Here is a 21,733-nt window from a genome sequence, read left to right on the forward strand (position 1 = left end):
TCTGGCCGCGGCCTCTTACTAAACACACCGACAGGGGGAGCGGCGCCAAACGTCCCGCCCGAACCTCGGCGAGAAAAAGCGAATGTCAGCCCGTCGACGCCGAGCGGCTCGGGCCCGCGTCCGGAGGACGGAGGGAGGACAAGCAACTGGACGGAACCGCTGGGTCGCGACCGAACCTTGTTTTCCTCAGTCGTGGATGTTTTTGTCGACTGCCTGTCCGGTTGGGTCGAGCCAGCGGAAGGATTTGTCTCTGTGGTTGTCTCGGACTTTTCGTTGTATAAAATGAAAATAAAATAAATAAAACAAAAATCATTTTAAACTGAAGTGAGTTCCTGGTCGTTTCTCGCTGTATATCAAAGTGTGTGTGTGTGTGTGTGTGTGTGTGTGTGTGTTAGCACAAGCACACGCGATTAACCTGCCAATAGATGCAAATCAATACATAAATAAAACTGATGAAAACAGAACGAATCACACTCTTATCAGGACTGTCCTGCGGCAACTCGTGCAGCACCACAGAGGGCGTGGACGGTCCTGGGGTGTGTTTGCAGAGGAAGGGTGTGTGTGTGTGGGTGTGGGCGGAGACGAGGAGAGACGCACACTCACCTGGGCGCGACGTGTGACGTACGTGACCCGATGCAGGTACGCGAACCAGCTGTCGACGAGACCGGGCAGACACCGGCTACATCCTGGAGCTGAGGAGGAGAAAAGGCAGGTAAGGGTGAGTTTGTTTCTGTTTGTTTTTTAAGAAACGTTTACATTTTGAACGTCTCACATTCAATCCTATGACCCGAGGACCATCTCTCTCACGTCAGGTCTCAGACGTTACCCAGAGTTGAGATGAGACGGGGTTACACCCGACGATTATCGTGCCGAGTAGTCGTTTTATTCGATTCATCACTGTTTAGTCTGTGAAAAGTCACGACCCCCCCCCCCCCCCAAAAAAAGGTCCCAGGGCCGGAAGGCGACGTCTCTGAATGTCTCGTTTTGTTCCGAGCATCAGAGTCCGAAACCCCGAGGTGTTCAGTTTCCGGTCCTAAAAAAAAAAAAAAAACCGACTCCAACGATGAATCCACTTTCAACACAGTCGCTGATCAGACGTCAGGAACGTGTCGCTGGCACACAACACGATGGAAAAGTCAAACTTCAGTGCAGTAATACAGATCAATGGAGGAGGTTTCAAGGGGAAGTCCTTTAATACTCTGTTATATAGAAGTGGATTATTGTTTTTATTGTTAGTTTTGGTCTCATTTCAACTTACCCCCCACCCCAGGAGGTTTTGGCAGGTTCGTGTTTGTATTGTTTGCCCCCGGAGCGACGGACGCCTGGCGTTCAGGTGATCTTCTCTGCTCGCTTCTCAGCTCAGTGACCGCGCGTCCCCGGTCACGGCCGTTGGCGTTCAGGCGTCAGAGCCCACTCGGGTTATTGGGACGACAAGTGTATCAAAGATCGGCCTCGCCACAGATTGTAATCCCATTGGTTTATTTCCCCCAACAGTGGAGTCGTGGTTTCGCCTTTTTCAAACTAGCCGCGCGTCTTTGTCTTAACATTTGCTATTAGCCTGGCGACTCTAGTTAATTCAGTAAAATAACTAAATTATGTGTTGTTGTTGTTTTCTTTTAAACCTGCAGGTAACTGAAGGTGTGATTCGGACCATTTTCTTTCACTGTAGCCGCCGGGAGCTTCCAATGACAGAGGTACTGCACTGTGTCTTCTTTGTCTACGGTTTCCAAACCAACCGCTCGTCTTGCACATTTGTGGCCTGCTCGTGTTTGGAGAGGTGCCTCGTAAAGCTCTCGGGTCTGGGATGGCAGGGAGCAGTGATGGAGGGTGGCGAAACGGGGGGGGAATGAGCGGGGTGATCCACCGCGTCCGTTCCGTCTGCACAGAGCAACCCAGACGACTTATGTCAGTCTGCAGACGGTCCAAAACAAGCAAAGGCAGCTGTTTAGATTCGACGTGACGCCCTGGAAATGAACCTCGTAACAAAGTTTGGCTTCTTCTCTCGTTAAAAACGGGACCGGAGCGTACGCTGCGCTGCTCTTCCTTCTGAAGGTTTGCCACGTCGGGCGCTGCACGTGTCAGACAAGTGCTTGTCGTGTTCAACTATGACCACTCTGTCCTTTCTGATTGGGTCAGTAGATACACGGGGCAGAGAAAGTGTTGATAAGTGCTGACTTTGACACCATCCTCTTCCAAGCCGATGGAAAAAGGCCACAAATGACTAAGTAGACGACTGACGGTTTCCAAGCCTCAACAACTAAGTGAGTGTCCGACTTGCAGCCTGACTGTCGCTACGTCTCTCTCTCTCTCTGTGTCCAGTCCAGGTCGGGCCCTGAATTCCTCGGGCTGTCTCGCTGTGCCGCCTGCTACAACCAGAAGGCGAGCGCCATGCCTCGGCGGGGGGGCGACTGGGAGTCCAGCTCTTCGGGCGAAGACTCTTGTCCGGAGGTGGACTCTGAGTCAGAGGCCGAGTCTAGCTCGGACAGCAGCTGCTCCGGGCATGTCGCCGCGGAAACACCTGAGCGGCGCTCGCCCGTGTGTGGAGATGCCGCTGAGCCTGAGTCTAGGGGAGAGGATGGTGACGGACAGGGGGAGACGGGAGAGGCGTCGGAGAGGCTGCAAGACAAAAACGGGACGCAGGGGGCGATTCGAAGAGCTCCGCTCGTCAGGTCTTTCTCCCCGCCTCCATCCCTTACTCCTCACCTCACCCCTCTCTCCCTCCTGCCCTGCCCTGCCAAGGTGGTCTCCACCCTCCACCTGCAGGTTCTGCCCGAGGAACACACCAATGACGCCTTCTTCGCCATCCGCCGGCACCTGTCTGAGAGAGAGGACGAGAAAACAGAGGAAAGTTGTGCCAGGGGAGGAGCAGGCCACACCAACAACCTGCTGCTTCCACAGCCATTTCAGTGGCAGCAGATGGGGTTACCATGGCAGCAGGTGTCACAACCCACATTACAGGAAGACCAGTATTATTATCAACAGCAACAACAACAGCAGCAGCAGCATTGGCAGATGTCATATCAATACCAGCAACAACCACCTCAACATTTTCCTCCCCTCACAGCTCAGGGTCAAGTCTTACACCCCCCGACGCTGCACACACCCCTATGGGCACCAAATGCACCCCCGGCACATCTGCATGCACTCACCCCTCAACCCTGTTGGTACTGCTACCACATGCACCTTCCTTCCACATACTAGAGTCGTTACAGTGCTGGACCGGTAACCTAACGATAGGGATTAAACAGTGCTACACCGCTGTATCCGGCCATTAAACGCGCGAAACATCCAATAGAGAGATCTGAATACGAGCCTCGGACCTACACCAGACTAAGGCCAACTGTGCAGCAGTTTTAGTCACTTCAGATGTGTAGATTCTTATCCATCATCGCTACCATCAGGGAGGCGTCGGATCCGTCCCAAATTCACTCTGCAGCAGGACAATGGGCCCAAAACACACCGCCAGAGTCATAAAGAACTGTCTTCAGAGTCAAGGAGTCCTGCAAAAGGTGGTCTGGCCCCCACGGAGCCCACGATCTCGGCATCGTGGTGTCACTCTGGGATCACATGAAGAGACAGAAGACACGGAGACGGACTAAAGGTCTCCAAGATGCTTGGAAGAACTTACCTGCCAAATACCTCGTAAAACCGTGCACAAGTGTACGGAGGAGAAGTGGTGCCGTTTTAAAGGCCAGGGGTGGTCACAGCAAACGCTGGTTTGATTCAGGCTTTTTCTGTTTACGACACTTTGTCTGAAGTTAATTGATGAATAAAAAGTGTTCATGGCATCATTTTTGAAATCATCCTCACTTTCCTTTTAGTGCCTAAAACCTTTGCACAGTACTCTAGCATATATACACACACAACGTGTATACATATATGCACACATCTATTGATATATATATTTATATATATATATATTTATACACACACACACATACATATACACGTCTATATATATATATATACACATATACACACATATATACATGTATACATACATATATATATATATATATATAAAAATTATATATATATATATATATATATATATATATATACACATATATACATACATATATATATATATATATATATACACATGTACATATACATACATATACACATATATATGTATATACATACATATAAACATATATATATATACATATAGACATATATACATACATACATACATACATATACACATATATACATACATTTACATCATATACATACATACATACATACATATATATATATATACACACATACATACATATACACATATATACATACATACATACATATATATATACATACATATACACATACACATGTACACATACATGGATGAGAGCTTCTCTCAACTCAAATATAAAAACATGTTGTATAGTGCGGCCCCAGCATCTGTTGCCAGGACCTCACGTCATGTCCTGAAAAGAGGAGGTCGACTATAGCAGCCACTGATGCGAGTGGAAAGTGCAGGTGTTTGTTAGCAGAGATGGCCAGTTTCCAACAACCTGACAAAACACACAAGAGGCTCTTTGTATGATTTGTGTGTGTGGCTTGTTCCACCTACAGTAGCCACTAAGTCTCTCCAGATGTCTCCACTGAGACAAAGTGTTTCCACTACGACTGCCAACGCGCACGCAAACGCACACTGATGTCATTGGTGGCTGGAGGATGCAGGTTTTTGAGTCGGGGGGGTAGAAAATGCAAATGGACACAACAGAGACACAGAGCCTCTCTTACTCTCCGTTTGGTGATTACCAAGTCAAATGGAGAGGAACTTTTTCGTATAAAGCAGGTTAAAAAACAGTAAAATGCTGCTTGCACGTCAGCAACAATCTAAAGACGTTAGCGGTTCACTCAAAAAAGCCACTTTTCAGCATCCGATATTTTTAGTCGTGATACTTAAGTTTGCTTATTTACTTTAGTAACATTTTTACACTGTGGTATTGTAATGATCCGATTACTCCTGCTCGTCTGTTGTTATGTATGACATATTTAATAAAACTGCCTCTTTGTCTCCAACTATCGTCCGATGATTCACTTTTGAAGAGGAAACACATAAACAAGTGTTGTTGGTTGAACGTGCGCTGTAGAGACCAGTATCTTTTTGCAGCAGGAAACCGAACTTTTGGATGCGCTGGGACATAAATAAATCCACGTTGAAAGTAGTTTTCACAAGGTTGCTAAAAAAGAAATAGCTGGGGATTAGAGTAATCGTTTGATGGTTTCAAACCTTCCAGACAGCCCCTGGTTTCTGTTCGGCTGAGTGCAGCGTGGACCTAAAGTCGCAGCGGTTTAAAGCGTGCATCAAATTGGAAACCCATAAACGAACAACTGCCCCGCTTTATTTTTAGTCAAAGTGATGTGACGCTGTTACGATGGGACGGCACCGAAAACACTCCCGTAGTTGTCGTGCCCATGTAACCGCTGATATCTGATACTTGATAAGAGGCCGTGGACAAGCGCCGCTGTCACAAATCAGACCCAGACAAACAACACTGCGTGTGGGTAGGTGAACGTGGGCGCCGCGAAGAAGGTAGTCTGAGGTGATTTTACCGCGTTAAATTGGCCGCTGTTTGGCAGCTGACGGTCAAATAATTCAAGTGCACACACAGTTCACAGTCCACAGTGGTGAATTCCCAATCTCAAACCAGTTTTAAGCCACTGCAAAAGAGCTGTCGCATGGTTTTAAAAATACCTGCGTGGGCACGGATTACTGTGTTGTACGCACTAAACCGAACTGAAAATTTTAAGTGCGTCGTGACATCTGTTTATGGAGCTGACGAAGGCATTTTAAATGGTGAGTTACCGTTTGCAGGGTCACTGCTTAGATGGATCTGGCTGTCGTCTGGGTAGAAGAGGAAACTGATGTTAAAGCTGCCTATGAGGTTGCGGCCGACCTCAAGTCGGCGATACCAGTGCAGAAATGCCCGTGTTTTCAACGGGGGCTGGACCGTCGCAGGGCGCTGCCGCTGACAAAACACCCAGGCTACGGTAGGGTCCAGTGGGATATCACGGTCAGTGGTATCATCGGCTGCGCTGAGGTCCGGGAGAAACGAGAATGGATTGACCGCCAGCACAACGCAATGCAGCGTTTGACCGTCATCCTTTCTGATTTAAAACACAAACGAATAACCGGTGTCAGAAGAAGCGAAAAACAATATAATATCCTGTCCGCTGCAGTTGATAGATTGAAAATGAAGCGAGTCGCAGCGTGTTAGCCGTTGTACAAGTCCTCTTCGGTTGATAAAGCACAAGTTTTTTTCTCAAAATAACAAATCAAACAGGATTCGTTACAGTATTCTCACCAATTTTCTGACACCAATGATTAATCTGTGGTTTTACTTAGTGAGTGTGAAGATTAAATAAGAAACGATGCGTCATTAGATCTAATCCAGCCACCCTTTTATCATTCTGACCGTCTGACGTCCATATTGGTGCACATGGATCTCTGAAACTATAAACACAATTTATTTATCCTGGGTCTCGGTTTATTGATGCGTGCGTCATTATGTGTATGTTTTTTTTATACCGTATGGCTTTAGAGAGGCTCATAAGTCTGAGAATTTATGGTAAACCAAGTAAACGTTGTCTCAGAGGTGAAGCTACCATTATGAACACTGACATCATCCCCCCTTTTTTTTTTCTGGGAATTTAGGTGATTGATCGGCCTTGGGGGACCTCGCGTTCAAACATTCACCGAAATGCTATTAGGTCAATAAAAAAAAGAAATACAGAAATAAAGGCTTTTTATTGCAGGCAGTGTATAAATAATTTTACCCTTTAAAAGACCTTCCTTTGATGGCCGCTCAAGATTCTCTGAGAGGGCGCTGGGTTGTCTTGGTGGGACTCATGATCAGCATTTCTAAAATCCAATGACCCTGCATTTCACATGATGCTACAAACACCACACTGTCAAAAAAATGCCAACATAGTTGTCTTTTTTGTTTTTTGGCATAAATAAGGATTACAAGCTGTTTGGCCCTAGAAATATAAACAACGAAAGCCTGATGGTTTTATGATAATTCATTGGAAAGTGAAAAGCATTTGTATTCTTTAGTGTTCTTGAGCTGTTGAACACAGAAAAAACAAATGTCCAGAGTTGATTTCATGTTTGCATTAGACTTGTTTACAGTGTAAAATCTCGTTATCAGTTATATTAAATAAACTCTTGTTTTATCATTAGGTGTAAATCTGTGTGATTAGATAAAGTAAATTGGTCAGTTTCAAGTTCAGGTCAATCTAAACTGTCTAGCTGTTGCTTCCAGAACTAAAACCGTGAGTTGGGTCGCGTAATGCTTCCGAGGAACTGTGCCACGGATCGTTCGCTCAGCTCGTCCACTTGTGTAGAAACATGTACGTCTATTAGCATATACGTCCCAGCATGCATCGTATCTGTGTCAAAGTTCCCAGGGAATGGCTCTATGGGTGGCACCGGTCGGTCCGCAACGTTGATCCTGACTGAAATATCTCAACAACTGCTGGGTGAAAAGCCGTGGAATTGGGTACAGATAACCACGGTGCCGCGAGGATGAATCCGAAAAACCTCGGTGCGCCCCCGACTTTTCATTTAGTGCCCCCAGCAGATAAAGTTTTTCACTTATCCTGTAAAATACCCCGACAACTACTGGATGCATTGGCAGAAAAGGTCTATAAAAGACTTGAATGGTTCTCAGACTACGAGTCCTAATGACTTTGCCGAAACCCTTTGAGTTCATCTAGTGCCATCGCCGGATTGACATCCGGGGTTTTGCGTGAAACGTCTCAACAGCTACCGGATGGATTCCAGTTTAATTTCGAGGTGAAATCACGACTCAGGTGAAAACTTGAATGTGACCAGTTCTTCGGCTTATGACCAAATACCTACAGAACTTTATCAACCGTCAGCCTCAGAAGTGAGTTGTGTTTAACACTAATGAGCAAATGCTGGCAAGCTAACGCGCCGGACGAAGAAGGTCAACATATAGACACTGCGCCCGCTGAAAACATCAGCGGGTTAGTGTTGTCACCGTGAGCATGTCGCCACGCCGACCGTAGGGATCGAAGCGCCGCCGCGCCCCAGTACAGCTTCCCAGAGCTGCTATAGCGCGGCTGCAGACTCTGAGTCTTTGATGCGTGTGTGGTCAATAGGATTCACAGCCCCTTTTTTTGTCCAGCAAAGTCATAACAGTGCAAATGGTGGTGGAGACGGGTATGTGCCTAAACCACGGCCCGTCCTCTTGACTTCCAGGGTCCTCGTATAACGCTCCCTCGAACAGCATCGACCCGGGGCTCAGTGTGGCTGCTGAGAGCTGTAAATTTTAAGCAGCCGTTGTCATGAGGAATCAGACTCAATACAACTGTGTGTCCTTTTTTTTTTTTTTTAACATTTCTACAGAGCAGAATAATATTACAAAATTAAATAAAAGAAAAAAAAAGAAGCAATGTCCACTTTTCTGATATTATTTCACTACTTCGTGCTACATCAGAGTGTGTTTCGGAAAATGCTGCAATGACTTGGCTGCTATTCTCTCTCTCTCTCCAAGTCTGTTAGTTAGTGATAATGGACCCCGCCAGCCAAGAGAAGACCACTCCCTCCCTCTCTCTCCTCCCTCCCTCCTTGACACACACACACACACACACACACACACAAACACACACATACATACACACACACTCTCTCTCTCTCTTTCTGTCTTTCTTTCTGTCTCTCAGTCAGTAATAATGGAGCCCGGCAGTCCGAAGAAGATCCAGTTCGCTGCGCCTCCGCTGCAGGGACAGCTGGATCCACAGGCCGCCGAACATGTGAGTGTATCTGAGCATGTGTGTGTGTGTGTGGGGGGGGGCACGGTGTGGGTTCGTGGGGCTGAATGGGGCTTCTATCTGGGATCCCGCGAGTCCTGCCTGGAATTTTCTGCGTGTGGGTGCAGAGCCGCATGTGTGCACAAGTCGGATCTTATGAAAACTGCCCTTCGTGTATATCTGGCATGTGTGTTTAGTGGGTATGTCGTATTTGAGATCTGTCCTATTTGAGATGTGACACACTCCGCATGTGACACACTTTTGAGTGTTCTGTGTATTTTGCAGGCCGGTTTGTTTTTGTGGCAAAGAGTTCAAAGGGGTAACATCTGTGTGATCGTGAGCAGATAATACGGAGAATTAAAATTAAGATCCACCCTAAGATACATTATAAAGTGATGTGTGTTCTAAATTCCTGAAATGTTCACTGCATGTTTACTGTCAAATGTCAGCGTTTCGAGTTACTCGGAAACACGTTTACCGTGTTAGAAAATGTTCCTTCCAGTTATAACAAAGGTTTTTTTTGTTGTTGTTTTTTTTTTATTCATGTGCTTTTCGCCGACGCTGTAACCGTGCATGAGCAGAACTGACATAATTTAATTTAATCTTACTCCTGCCACGGGTGAACCGCAGCCGACTGCACCAAGTTCACTTCAGGCCTGTTCTGTGACGGGGTGTGCAAAGGCATTCTGGGAAAGACAGGATAACTAACTGACCGTCCATTAGTAAAGTGGGGAAAGTCCGGTGGAGCGACGGGAAAAGACCAATTTTAACATCGCACGATGATAGAAGGTGTCATCTGTGGTGTCATTTTCTCGAAAGGGCACCGACAGTAACAAGAGAGAGAAGCTGCTGTTTCACGGTGTAATGTCGCGTCAGGGAGTCAGAACCGCTCCCTGCAAGGCTTCCCTGTCGGTTTTCGCCTTTGCCGGCGTCTTTACGAGCGGTTGGGTCACTGGGAACCGGAAGTCGTTCATTTTTAAGGAGGCTGGTAAATAAACAGTGACAGATTAGGGCCCCTCCGTGGGTGTTTGGGGACTCCCTGCCTCGGAAACTGTCGGCCTTTCCGGAAGTCAAAGATAAAATTTTAGCAGTGGTTTCTCTTAGAGATATCATCTTGTAAACCGAGTGGCTCCTCCAGGATGCGGACGCACATTTACATTCCTGCAGTGTGACAGCGTTATTCAGTCTGTGCAAGAGCGGCAAAATAAAAATGTCTTTTTTTAATTTAAAAAAAAAAACAGGAACAGCGGGTTAAATCCGCGTTTCACATTGGTTTCGTCGGTTTATGTAAAATGGATCACTGGAAGAAGTATCAGAGTAGTCAGCAAAATGTGTGTGTAAATCACTGGGACGGTAGGACACATTGTTCATTTTAAAGTTGGTCAAACGTATTTCAAACGCCCTCCTCAAGCCTGCGTTTGAAAATCATGAGGAAGGAACAAAAAGTGTTGCCATGTGACTCTTGTGCTTTGTGAAAGCTGTGCTTTTTAAACCCTACATTTAAGCAGAAGCTGAAACTGGGGAGCGGAAAATTATATTTTCTAGATGCATTCGGGATAATCAACTTAAATGAATCTTTTAAAGACTAATGGAGTATTAAGGCAGCTAATGAAATGCTCTCAATTAAGGGTCTGCAAAAATACGCAAGAGTGTGTTTAACTGTGTTTTCAAGTGCAAGAATTTGGGCTTTTTTAAAGGGCTCATTTTTTAAAACCCAAGTGTTGGATCAGAAGCTGAAGGAAGTCTTACCGAGCACAAGAGGGGTTTTTTTTTCCCCCCGATAATATTTCAAAGAGGGACGAAACAATGAAAGTGTGTTTGTGTCTTTACCTCAGATCCGTCGCAGACGACCGACTCCTGCCACTCTGCAGATCTACAGACAACCTGGCACAGGTAAAACTGCAGAGCGAGGCGGGGGCGGGGGGGGCGCTGAGAAGCAACCGCTATAATGGCACTTTTATTAGATTCGGTAAAGTGATCTCAGTTTTCAGACTGGGCTGATGGATGCCTAAAGAGAGTGTGTGTGTGTGTGTGGCTCTCAGCTCTTATAAATCCCTCCACACAGGAACCGACTGATTGAATAATCGGCCCGTTTCCATTCAGTGAGCTCGGCTCAGTGAGTCTGGTTCCAGTGGGGCTGCGCGGAGCCCCGATGTGTTTTCGAGCAGCCATTTCGTGCGACTCTCAGCGAAATCGGAGAAGAAGATTGTCGGTATCAAACACAACAGGAAAGACCGGCAACATAAACATGGACGGGCCATTACAAAACTATAAAATAATCTAAAAATCTATACCCGACATCTGGATTACATTTTCTCCTCATTAGTATAATGATTATGGCCTAGTGGAGACTGCAGATGGAAAACAGCCCAGGGTCGATCTGAGCACCAAATCATATTATTAGATGTTACGTCTTCATTTTTAGGCGACAAAGGCTGTGAGCCTCGCAACAAAGATCAGCACAATGAGAGGTGCAGATGGTACGTCTTAAGATGTCGGTTTCTCTCAGGAGTTTGCTGACATACCCGTTGGTATTTTGTCTTCGGTAGGTGCCGACGTGTTGTGAAAGTATCGCACCTTAACATCGGCAGTGAGCTGGGAGGTAATTTTGGAACGTGGGATCGTATTTCGGCGTCAAAATCAGCTTCACCGTTGTCCCGAAAGCTATTAAAAACACTTCAGTGACCGTGAGCAAACACACAACCGTGGTTTACTATGAGTCGATCCCACGTGCACCGTCCCGCCGCTGGAAGTACTCACTAGGGCACCAACTGTGCATAAGTCTGCAGCCGAAAACAGCCCCCGACCAAATGCACCGTCTCCTCTGTTCCAGGAGATGATCTACCCTTGCTCAAAAATGAAACTACAGATTTTTGTCTCACTTTTATAAGAGTGACACCTTCGGTATGAATAGAGCCTAACGCATTGCTGCTTTGGGTCAGTTCGTGGGATTTGCTGACAATAGACACACAGAGAATATCACCGGCCTTTATCCTTCAAAACAGCAGTGGCAACAGAGTAAGTATAAACACTTTTTCTCAACGACAAATGAAGATAAAACGCTTCTGAAGACCAGAAATTTCAGCTCCTGGCCAAGTAACCGCTGAGTCACTGGACAACAGCCCCTTTATTCGTAGAGACTATAATCACCTGCAGGTGCTAAAAAGGTTACTGCTCAGTACTGATTAAAGGGACCAGTTCCAGGAATTCCTGCACCGGGTCCTGGCAAACTTCACCATTTACAGACTGCACTTGCGCTCGCGCTGCTCTGATCATACAGAATTTGTCTGGGGCTGAAAAAAAAACATCTGTGATGCAGGTTTTAAAATGGCAACGTGTCAGAAACGGATCAGCTTGATAAAAAATGAGCTGCTGACAAATGAATAGGAACAGAGGGAGCTCACTGCTGCTGTCTCGTCTCTCCTGCAGATGCTGGGGACCAGCAAAACGCCGGCGGAGAGTCACAGGTTTGTATAAATGGTTGTAAACACGTACAGATGCAGCGGGAGTTGGGGAAAAACACGCCGGCAGGTGAACGCCCGTCTGCCGCACTGGCTTCCAAGCCACACTTTTGGGTCATCTGTGTACCAGGCAAGATAGTCGATGCCGGGGAAATAGCCCTCAGTGTTTACTGAGGAACACTGGAGTAGATCTGTTAAAAAAAAAAAAAAAAAAACCCAAAAAAACAAGCCCTTATACTTTCCATTGGTGCAATTTAAAAACAAGCTAGTAAAAACACCCAAATCCATCAAAAAACATTCCATCTAAAATACGGATTAGAGTGGGAATGGCCCTTCCAACTCGGAGGGACATGCGCTCCTGATGAGTTATGTTCTTAGCGTCTCGCAAATTTCCTAGGCTTGGCATTTAAGGTTCACGCCAGGCAGTCTCTGGCTAGAAGGTCTGCCAGATAAATCACGGCGTGTCTGGAGAGCCGGTGTTGTGTCACCGGAATGAGATTAGGGCGGACGGCGCGGTGGATCCTGTCTCCTGCAGGCCCGCGTGGGTATTATTTTTTAATCGTGAGCAACAGAACGTCCGCTGTTTTTTTACATCACGTTTACGAGTACACTAATTGGCTTGGGATATTTTTAAATCATCGTTGGTCTCCTCGTGACAAAGACGTGTGAGTTGACATCTTTTTAAAAAAAATGCCAATCTATACTCGCAATTTATCCTCAGCCTTATTTACTCCTTACTTGTGGCTTAGCTCTGCTTGTATGGCTGTGCCAAGTCAGGTGATAATGAGATGTTTTTTTCTTCTCTTCTGCAGCCTTCAGATTCCTCTCAGAGGAAGAAGAGCACCTACGCCCCGCCCACCATGAAAGGTACACCTTTTTTTAGCCTGGTCTCCCATGATTTTTCAAAAAGAATGTGCTGGTCCCTCCGCAGTCTCCTGATTTACGGTTCGTGACCATATTAGTGTGCCTCTGAAATGGGAAAAACAAGGGAGTGACAAGGGGACAGAAGCGGCAGATAAAGCCAGAAACGGCAAAGACGCCACGACACGCTTTTAAAATCCAAACTGAAAAAATAATATGGCACCGCCACATCAGGAATCAGCCGCAGCTGTGCCCGTTAATGTCTGCGCAAAGGCACGGAAACAGTAAAGAAACACTCGTTACACGTCTTTCACGCCAAAGACCTCTTAATTCCGGATTATTAGCAACAGACCCATCTCTTGTCCCTCTGAAACGAAGTGCCCTCAAAGTGGGTTTACTGCGTGACCAGGCCAACAATCAGCACGTTGTTGGAAAACGTTGTATCAAATAAATGTGTTTGGAAGTGAGGATAAGGACCTGAAATGTCTTTTCTTTTTTTTAATGAACAAACGCCCACTGCAGGGATAAAGCAGTCCATCTTTCCATCATATAAATACCTTTTCATCCAGCACGCGTGAGTGAATCTGTCTTCTTCTGCGGCTTTACAGCATATTTCCATTTGACTTTCTGCAGATGTTGTACCATAAGGTCTGTTGCAGCTGTGTACACACCAGTCCCCCCCCCCTCTCTCCTCAGCTTCATGTTATCTCTGTGTCTGCTTTCAGTATGGAAGTACTGTTTGTCTTGTTTAACTAGACGCCGTTTGTCTTTTCTCTGCGTATCTGTAGCTATTCCTGGTTTCACCCCCACTTCTGTTTTCTTAGTCTTGGTTCTGATCTGAGGTCTTTGGTCTCGTTTTTCGGTCTCAGATCCGTAGGCCATTTGGCGACGTTGGTGGCAGGTTTTTTTTTTTTGATGACTTGTTTTCTGAAACTATGGTACGGCGTTCAAAGTGGCTTTTAAAGTAAAAATGTATTTTTAATGATTCCCGCCGAAATCTCGGACAGTGTCCCTACATACAGTAACTGTCAGATGTAATGACAATGAAAATAACTGTAGCCTCACAGTGCTTCTGTGGTGGAGTAATACTACCTTGGCCAAAGTTTTCTCTGTGTTATTAACTCTACTCTGAAAAAAAAAAGTAAAACCATGGATAAAACACAAAAAAGGAGGAAAATATAGCCGGACTTTCACAGACACCGGGGCCAGAAGATGGAGAATGGAAGGCCTGTCAGATGGTACGTGATACTGTGCTTCAGTGGCACAAAGTTCGGGAAGAATTTGCGATTGATAAAATAGTGTAGACAGAGATGATACGAAGTAAACCTGGGGATTTTACCTGGGGGTTTGGGATTGGGACAGCGTGCCACAGACAGGGAAGGGAAGCCGGAAAGTGCTGAGAGACGGACTATCACGTTGTTAGTTACATCAGTGCACATTTACTAAAGAACAGCAGTAAAAACAGACCTGTGTGTTCAAGTCGACAAACATTACCAATACTGGGTAGGGCCTCACTTTGCTCTCAAAACAGCTTCGGTTCTTCGTGACCTGGATTCCACAAGATGTTGGAAACTTTCCTGTGAGATTCTGCTCCATGTTGACATGATTGCATCACATCATTTCTGCAGATTTTTCTGCTGCATGTTCATGCTGCCAATCTCCCGTTCTACCACATATCAGCGGTCTTCTATTTGATTCAGATCTGGTGTACACTGGACTCCCTGTCATGTTCACGAAACCAGTTTGAGACAACGTTTGCTTTGTGACATGGTGCATTAACATGCTGGAAGTAGCCGTTAGAAGATGGTGAACTGTGGCCATGAAGGGATGCACATGGTCAGCAACTGTACTCAGACAGACTGTGGCATTCAAACCATGATTGACTGGTATTGAGGGGCCCAAAGTGTGCAAAGAAAACATTCCCCACACCGTTACACCACCACCACCACCACCACCAGGCTGGACTGTTGACACAAGGCAGGTCGGGTCCATGGATTCATGCTGCTGAAGCCAAATTCTGACCCTATCATCTGCTGCCTCAGCAGAAATCCAGATTCATCAGACCAAGCTACGTTTTTCCAGTCTTCAGCTGTCCACTTCCTGTGAGCCTGTGTCCACTGCAGCCTCAGATTTCTGTTCTGGGCTGACAGGAGTGGAACCCGACGTGGTCTTCTGCTGTCGTAGCCCATCCGACTCAAGATTGGACGTGTTGTTCATTCTGAGACGCTTTTCTGCTCACCACAGAGTGGTTATCTGAGCTGTTACTGTGGTCCTTCTGTCAGCTCCAACCAGTCTGGCCAGTCTCCTCTGACCTCACTCATCAACAAGGCGTTTCCGTCCACAGAACTGCCGCTAACTGGTTGTTTTTTGTCCCATTCTTAATAAACTCTAGAGACTGTTGTGCATGAAAACCCCAGTTGATCCGCAGCTTCAGAAGTACTCCAATCAGCCCGTATGGCACCGACAATCATGCCACGGTCAAAGTCGCTGATTTTTCCCCCAATTCTGATGTTTGATGTGAACATGAACTGAAGCTCCTGACCTGTATCTGCATGATTTTATGTACTGAGCTGCTGCCACGCGATTGGCTGACCGGTTGATAACTGACTGGTGCTTTAATCGGTTGAATCCTCAAGTACACAAACGAACAACGGACGGGGCCATAAAGAGGCAACGGAAGCACTGACTCAGCCCGACTTTATGGACATTTATCAGGACTTGTGATGTTCTGAGCAGCCAGTAGCCGATTCACTCGGGAAAGAAGTTGTCAGCTTTCATCCACAACACAAGCGACGAGCACCTGTCCGATGGCTTTTATCTCCAAAGGACTTGCCGTCATTTCTTCAATCATCGCTTGCGCTGAATAATTTATAAAACCGTGACGGAGCTTCTCCCTGGAAAACAGCGACGGGCCCCCGAGAAGCAGTGCTGCTACTGTACGGGCTCTCACTTCAGCACCGCGGTTGTTAGAAAGGCTAAGACTAAGCAAGGGCTGCGTTTTTTTTCCACGGTGTATATTTGATCTGGGATGTGTATGCAAGACTGATTGTCTGACTGAAGTCTGTTTTGGTTGGTTTGTAGGGAAGAGGTGCAGGTTTTTTGGGGAAAAAGAAAGGGAAGATAAAAAGGAAGAAAAACACAATGCGTATAAGTGTGTTTGTGTGTGTGTGTGTGTGTGTGCGTGCAGAGCTCTGTGTGCAGCACTGACTAGTTTCCAGGAAGTGGAGACCATAAAAGCTTTTCTTTTATTGATCCTGTCTGAGTGTGTGTGCAGACCAGTTAGATTAGAGCCTTGTGAGTAGCTGCCTATGCAACAAATGCATAGCAGGCATTTACATTCAGTAGGAGCCGTTATATTTAATAACCTGATTCGTCTTTATTCTCACACTGTGCTTTCACAGGATTTTATGAGCGGTTCTTCATGTTGAAGGTGGAAATGCTGTTTTTATTCGGACTGAAAAAAGGGCTTTAATTTTACACTCAAGCAGACTCTGGTAGGATTTGCATTCATTATTGAGTCTCTGCTGGGTCACGACGCAGGATTTTGACGGAGATCCACAAATCAAACTAAATACAACACTGACCCCGGAGGAGCTCTTTGGAGTTTACATGTTCTTAGCGGCTCTACAGGAAAAAATCCCACCTTAAAAGTTTACGTTGTAAGTCGAGCTGTGGCTCATTTCCGTTTGGGTCCATTTTACTGTTTGCTCTTGGAAAACTTCTTCCCCGAAAAAAACATCTACGAGTGAGACCGAGTTCTTTGACGTCTTTCCACAACACTCGCGGCTGAGCTGGATATTTATGTTTTTTACAAGATGTCGGGGGAAAATCCACTGAACTTTTTAGCTAATCTTCAATCGGATTTTTTTTTTTTTTCTCTTCTAGTTTTCTCCTTGAGTTTCAGTCCGGATCTTTTTCCCAGTTTTTATATTCTAGTTATGATTTTTAAGTCGCGAATGAATTCTGTTCTTGTTATTTTGGCTTTTTTCCCGCTCTGTTGCGACACGCCTGCGGTCGCAGCGTCTCTCCACCAGAGGTGCTCTTCTCTCCTCAGAGCTTCGGCCGGGGGGTGGAGCTACATCTCCTGGGGGGCAGGGCTCTGCGAGACGGACGGGCCAGCTGAGCCCAATCGCAGCGCAGCTCTGTGCCACTGCCTCTCTGTGGGCCAATCAGAACGGGCCAGAGTAAGCCAGCGGGAACGAGCCGGGTCTGCCCTTAGCCAATCAGGAGAGAGGAGTGGCAGAGAGCAACGGTTTAGGGGGTAAACGCTTTTTTAGGCAGAGGACCGTCGACGTTTTTTGGCAGCAGCATGCTCCAAAATAAATCAAACTCTGCGTTGTCAGATTTCCGTTGAGTTTATAGTAGGTTATCGGCTAGAGACTGGAGTCACGGTGACTGCAAGGCCCGTTCGCTTGATGCCAGCTCGCACCAGCCGGAAGAACTTTTGGATCGAGGTTTCTTCAAAAGACCAGAAATAAAAACTGGAGTTATTACGGGGAGCTGAGATGAAAATACACCCGAGGATGGTTGGACACAGAAATCTCAGTGTTCATCTCACCAGCACCAAGGGCAGTGCTTCTGTTTGGTTATAAACCCAAAAATGTCCTGCCAACATGTCGGGTTCAGACTCATTTGGAGTATTCTGTTGGCCACGCACGCACACACACACACACACACACACACACACACACACACACCTGTTAATTTCATTAACAAAACTATGGCGAATAGTCACCAACAACAACCATAGGATTTTGTGCAACTACATCTCAACAAAAACAAAAAACAAAAGTAGTTTTTCTACATTAAAATAATATTAGAATTTAAAAAGAGGCAAACTGTCATTTCATTTGCCCCGAAACCAGGATCAGATGAAACTTCTGCAGCCTGAGGGAACTTTTTTTTCCTCTCAGTTCTTTGTTACGTCTGAGCTGCTCTCATCCACCTGCTCTCATCCAGCCTAAAGCAGCAGACGCAGCTGGAGACCAGCCGGTGAAGAGGGCTGAACATCTAGCAGCTAAAGGGAGAGCGGATATGGGACAGAGGCAACGACGACAACCCCAAATGGTCGCTAATGTTGCTCCGTGTCTGTCGGATTGTCGTCCCGGTTTTTTTTTTTTCCCTCTAGTTGGAAAAAAATCCAAGCTTGCGTTGACGTGCGTTCAACGAGACTCTGTGGCCGCAGAGAAAGTACACTGTGCAAAATCTGACCACGTCTGCAGTGCGTGAAAAAGCAAACGCACACGTGCCGCACACACTCAGTCTGCCACTGGTGACTCCGTCCATGTCTGTGCTCTGTAAATCCCCTGGGAGGAACAACTAGTGGCACTAACTCCTCTGTGTCTCCCTCTTTTGTCTTTCCTCCTCTTGTGGCTTTGCATGATCTGTCCACCTTCCGCCGCCCCCCCCCCTCCTCCCTCTCTCTCTCTCCCTCCCTCCCTCTCCTTCTTTCTCAGATTTGTCATGTGACCACAAAAAGGAAGCGTCCAGTCCCGACTCCGTCTCCCGGTAGCCGCCTTTGCCCCCCCCCCTCCCTAGCCAACTCCCCCCCTCCTCTTCCTCGCCTCATCCGAGCCTCACTAACCCGCTGCTTCGCTCCTGTGCTGCACATTAACGTCGGGCAATTTCCGGGTTGGGCGTCAGCCCCTCTCCCCCCCCCCGGCGCCCGTTCCCACGGACAGACACGTGCACGTGGAGACTTCAGGTTAACCTGCGCTGAATCGGCGTAGACTCTAAAATCCCGCGGGCGACGACGTCGAGTTTTTTTTTTTTTTCTTTTTGCTTGTGCAGAAATGGCTGTGAATAAAGATGCATTGCATTAAAACATTGACTGAATGTCTGAGTGTTGTTAATCCCTCGGCGACGGCCTCTCGAGATCGTTTCCAGCGGGGCCCCGGGCGAGCCGGGCGCGAGCCGGGCGCTCGCCCGGGTCCGGTGAGCAACAAGATATATATGACTTAAAAAAAAACAACAACAACCCGCAGATCGGAGGTTTCAGTCAGTCACACGTCGTCGAGCGGCAGCGAGTGGCTGTCTCGAGCCCAGTCGGTCGAGGTTTTGTTCACGACGGGGTCTGAGCAGGGTCCGTCTAAATCCTGTCCCCACGTCCCTGCAACAGACCCGCACTGACATCCTCTCTGTGCCCATAATACAGACAGTACTGTTGAGCACTATGTTAAAAATAAAATAAAATATTGGAAACATGTTCTATGTTCTTAATGCTGAGCTATTCAGCTTTGAAACGAAACTAAGACGCCTCACTAGTTTCACCGTCAGCTGAATAACAGAAAGAAAGGAAGAAAGAAAATGTAAGTATTAAGTGTCAAATACTGATAACACCTGCTCCTCAGCACAGAACTGACAGATTCTCCTACACAGACCATCAGAAAACCCGGATAATGCCAGAACCACGCAGGTATATCACTAACCTGGTTGTGCTTCGTATCATTATCCTGGACATGATCCAAACCAGGACAAAAACAGGACCAAGACCTCCAGAAACGGCCCCTGATTGTCATACTATAGTGGGGCTCCGAACGACCTTCCACGACAAACAAAATGAAAATAGTTTTAGGACATGACGGCTCGCGAGAGTCGAATGAATCGTAGTCGTCAAAGACCCTGACATATGAGCCATGCCGGGACGGAACCAGAGAAAAACCATTAAGAGATTAAAACATTAAGTGTTCAAGATTAAATCAAAAAGGTTTTTTCAGAACGTTTGTTTTCACCATTAATGCAGCGATAAATAGCGTTGCACGTCCGCCTTCCTCCCGCCTGGCCGACCCTGCCGTTCGGATCAGGTCAGCGTCACGACATTAACGGCCGAAAACGTCTCTGTGTGTTCGTGATTCGAGTGGGTGGGTTACGCAACAAACGTGTCCCGGTGGCGTGGCCCCTCGGAGGCTACAAAAAAAAAAAACGTCCACAGATGGGACAGATGGGAAAGAAGGAAATGGGGACCCACCGTAACAGCTTGTCAAAAGGCCCGATCCTTTGGTTTATCTGTAAAACCTATGTCCAAATCATGTACGTCTTTTTTTCTTCTGTCCGTTGATACCTTGAAGTCAATCTTTTTAAAGTGACCCCCCCCCCGGGGCCTGCCTCCTGCTCTCCGTCCAGGCTTCAGCAGGTATTTCCTGGTGACGCTGCCTCCAACGTGCAGGTGGAAACGGGGGGATTTTAATCCCAGGGAGCTGCTGTTCGCCCTTTACAGCCAACAGTTTAGTTTTATTTTGTAAAAGTCCAGCACCGTGTCAGGTAATGACGGCGTTCGTCTACGCGTGGTGACTCGGGATCGCGGTATTGTTGGCAGGTATTGCACCACAAATAGCAAATTAAACCCGGATTCGTTGCTTGAGGATCACAACGATGCTTTTCTTTTCGGTTTCTCTTTCAAAAGCTGGCGGCCGTGGCGATGGCGTACGTCTGGGTCGGTAGGTGAGGGGGACGGGTCTGCAGGGCCTGAGCCCTGGTGTTAAAAACGAATGTATTGTGTTTTCAGCGATGTTAAATTTCAGTCACCTTTGTGTTTGTGTAGGCAAGCTGGAAAGCTCCGTACCCGAGGAGGACGAGGACGAGGACGAAACCGTCCCCCAGGACGACTGACCCGGGGGAGAAGTCTTCAGCACAAAAAGAGGGCGGACAATTTATTCCTGACAAAACCAACAGACGGACTCCGGCGGCCAACTCGAGCCTAGCGCCTACATGACAGGACATTGATTTCACCGGGAGAGCTGAGCTCCGAGCGGTTGACGTTTTACTCGGAGCGCGTAAAAAAACAAGCGCGAAGCCTCCCCCCTTCCTCTCAGCGAACTGGTCTGGAAACAGCCAACAGGGCCGCCTCACCTCACCAAGCACCTTCACCTCAACGCGACTTCACGCAAACCGCCGCCGAGTCGACTACGATCTTTTTAGCCCCGGGATTAAAATTAAAAACGCGCCTCTGTTTGCCCCGTTTCAGTTCAGAAACAGGGTGGAAGTAGGATTTTTTTTCCTTTAACAGAAGCAGCAAATAAATTCCATCACAACAGTTGAACTCAAACGCTCGCGCAGCCGACATTTCACACTTTTGGCGGGAAACTCAGAGTAGCCTGTTCTGATGCTGTGAAAACAAAACAAAAAAAAAAACACAGACGTTGTTCAAAATTTTATCATTTTAAAATGTGCAGGCTGAAAAATTACTCGAAAAGGAAGTAGTCTGGATCGTTTCAGTTTTACACCTGCTCAAACCAACCGTTTAAGCTAATTAAATACTGAGGGCCGCAACTATCGACTATTTTCATAATCCATTAATCTGCCAATTATTTTTTCTGTTTATCGATTCGTTTAGTCTGAAACTTCAAATTTAGGGGGGTGGGGGGGGATTTGCCCATCTAGACTTCCCAGAGCCCAAGGTGACGTCTTTAAATGTCTTGTTTTGTCCTGCCATTAATCTAAAACCCGAAGACGTTCAGTTTAAAACGATGTATGACAGAGAAAAGCAGCAAATCTTCTCGTTTGAGGAGCTTTTTTTTTTTCTCAGTTTTTGCTTAAACTAAAATACTGTGGGTCGCCAATTCTTCTTCTGTCGATCGATTAATCGATTTTCAGCTCTAAAAAAACCGTACTTAACG

At 46.7% G+C, this 21,733-nt stretch overlaps 2 protein-coding genes across 2 annotated transcripts; both read left to right on the forward strand.

Moving 5' to 3' along the window:
* Nucleotides 1–544: 544 nt before the first annotated feature.
* Nucleotides 545–3,781, forward strand: LOC120796496 (PH domain-containing protein DDB_G0275795-like). Its single transcript, XM_040139406.1, has 3 exons — nucleotides 545–712; nucleotides 1,629–1,694; nucleotides 2,320–3,781. The coding sequence occupies exons 2-3, from the start codon at nucleotides 1,686–1,688 to the stop codon at nucleotides 3,199–3,201; spliced, it is 891 nt and encodes a 296-aa protein (XP_039995340.1). The 5' UTR covers nucleotides 545–712; nucleotides 1,629–1,685; the 3' UTR covers nucleotides 3,202–3,781.
* Nucleotides 3,782–8,662: 4,881 nt separating this feature from the next.
* Nucleotides 8,663–21,235, forward strand: LOC120796170 (protein phosphatase 1 regulatory subunit 1C-like). The gene is made up of 5 exons (XM_040138625.1): nucleotides 8,663–8,799; nucleotides 10,632–10,689; nucleotides 12,226–12,263; nucleotides 13,070–13,124; nucleotides 20,659–21,235. The coding sequence occupies exons 1-5, from the start codon at nucleotides 8,719–8,721 to the stop codon at nucleotides 20,724–20,726; spliced, it is 300 nt and encodes a 99-aa protein (XP_039994559.1). The 5' UTR covers nucleotides 8,663–8,718; the 3' UTR covers nucleotides 20,727–21,235.
* The last annotated feature ends 498 nt before the right edge of the window (nucleotides 21,236–21,733 follow it).

The sequence above is a fragment of the Xiphias gladius genome, chromosome 11 (assembly GCF_016859285.1).
Source record: "Xiphias gladius isolate SHS-SW01 ecotype Sanya breed wild chromosome 11, ASM1685928v1, whole genome shotgun sequence".
NCBI lineage: Eukaryota > Metazoa > Chordata > Actinopteri > Istiophoriformes > Xiphiidae > Xiphias > Xiphias gladius.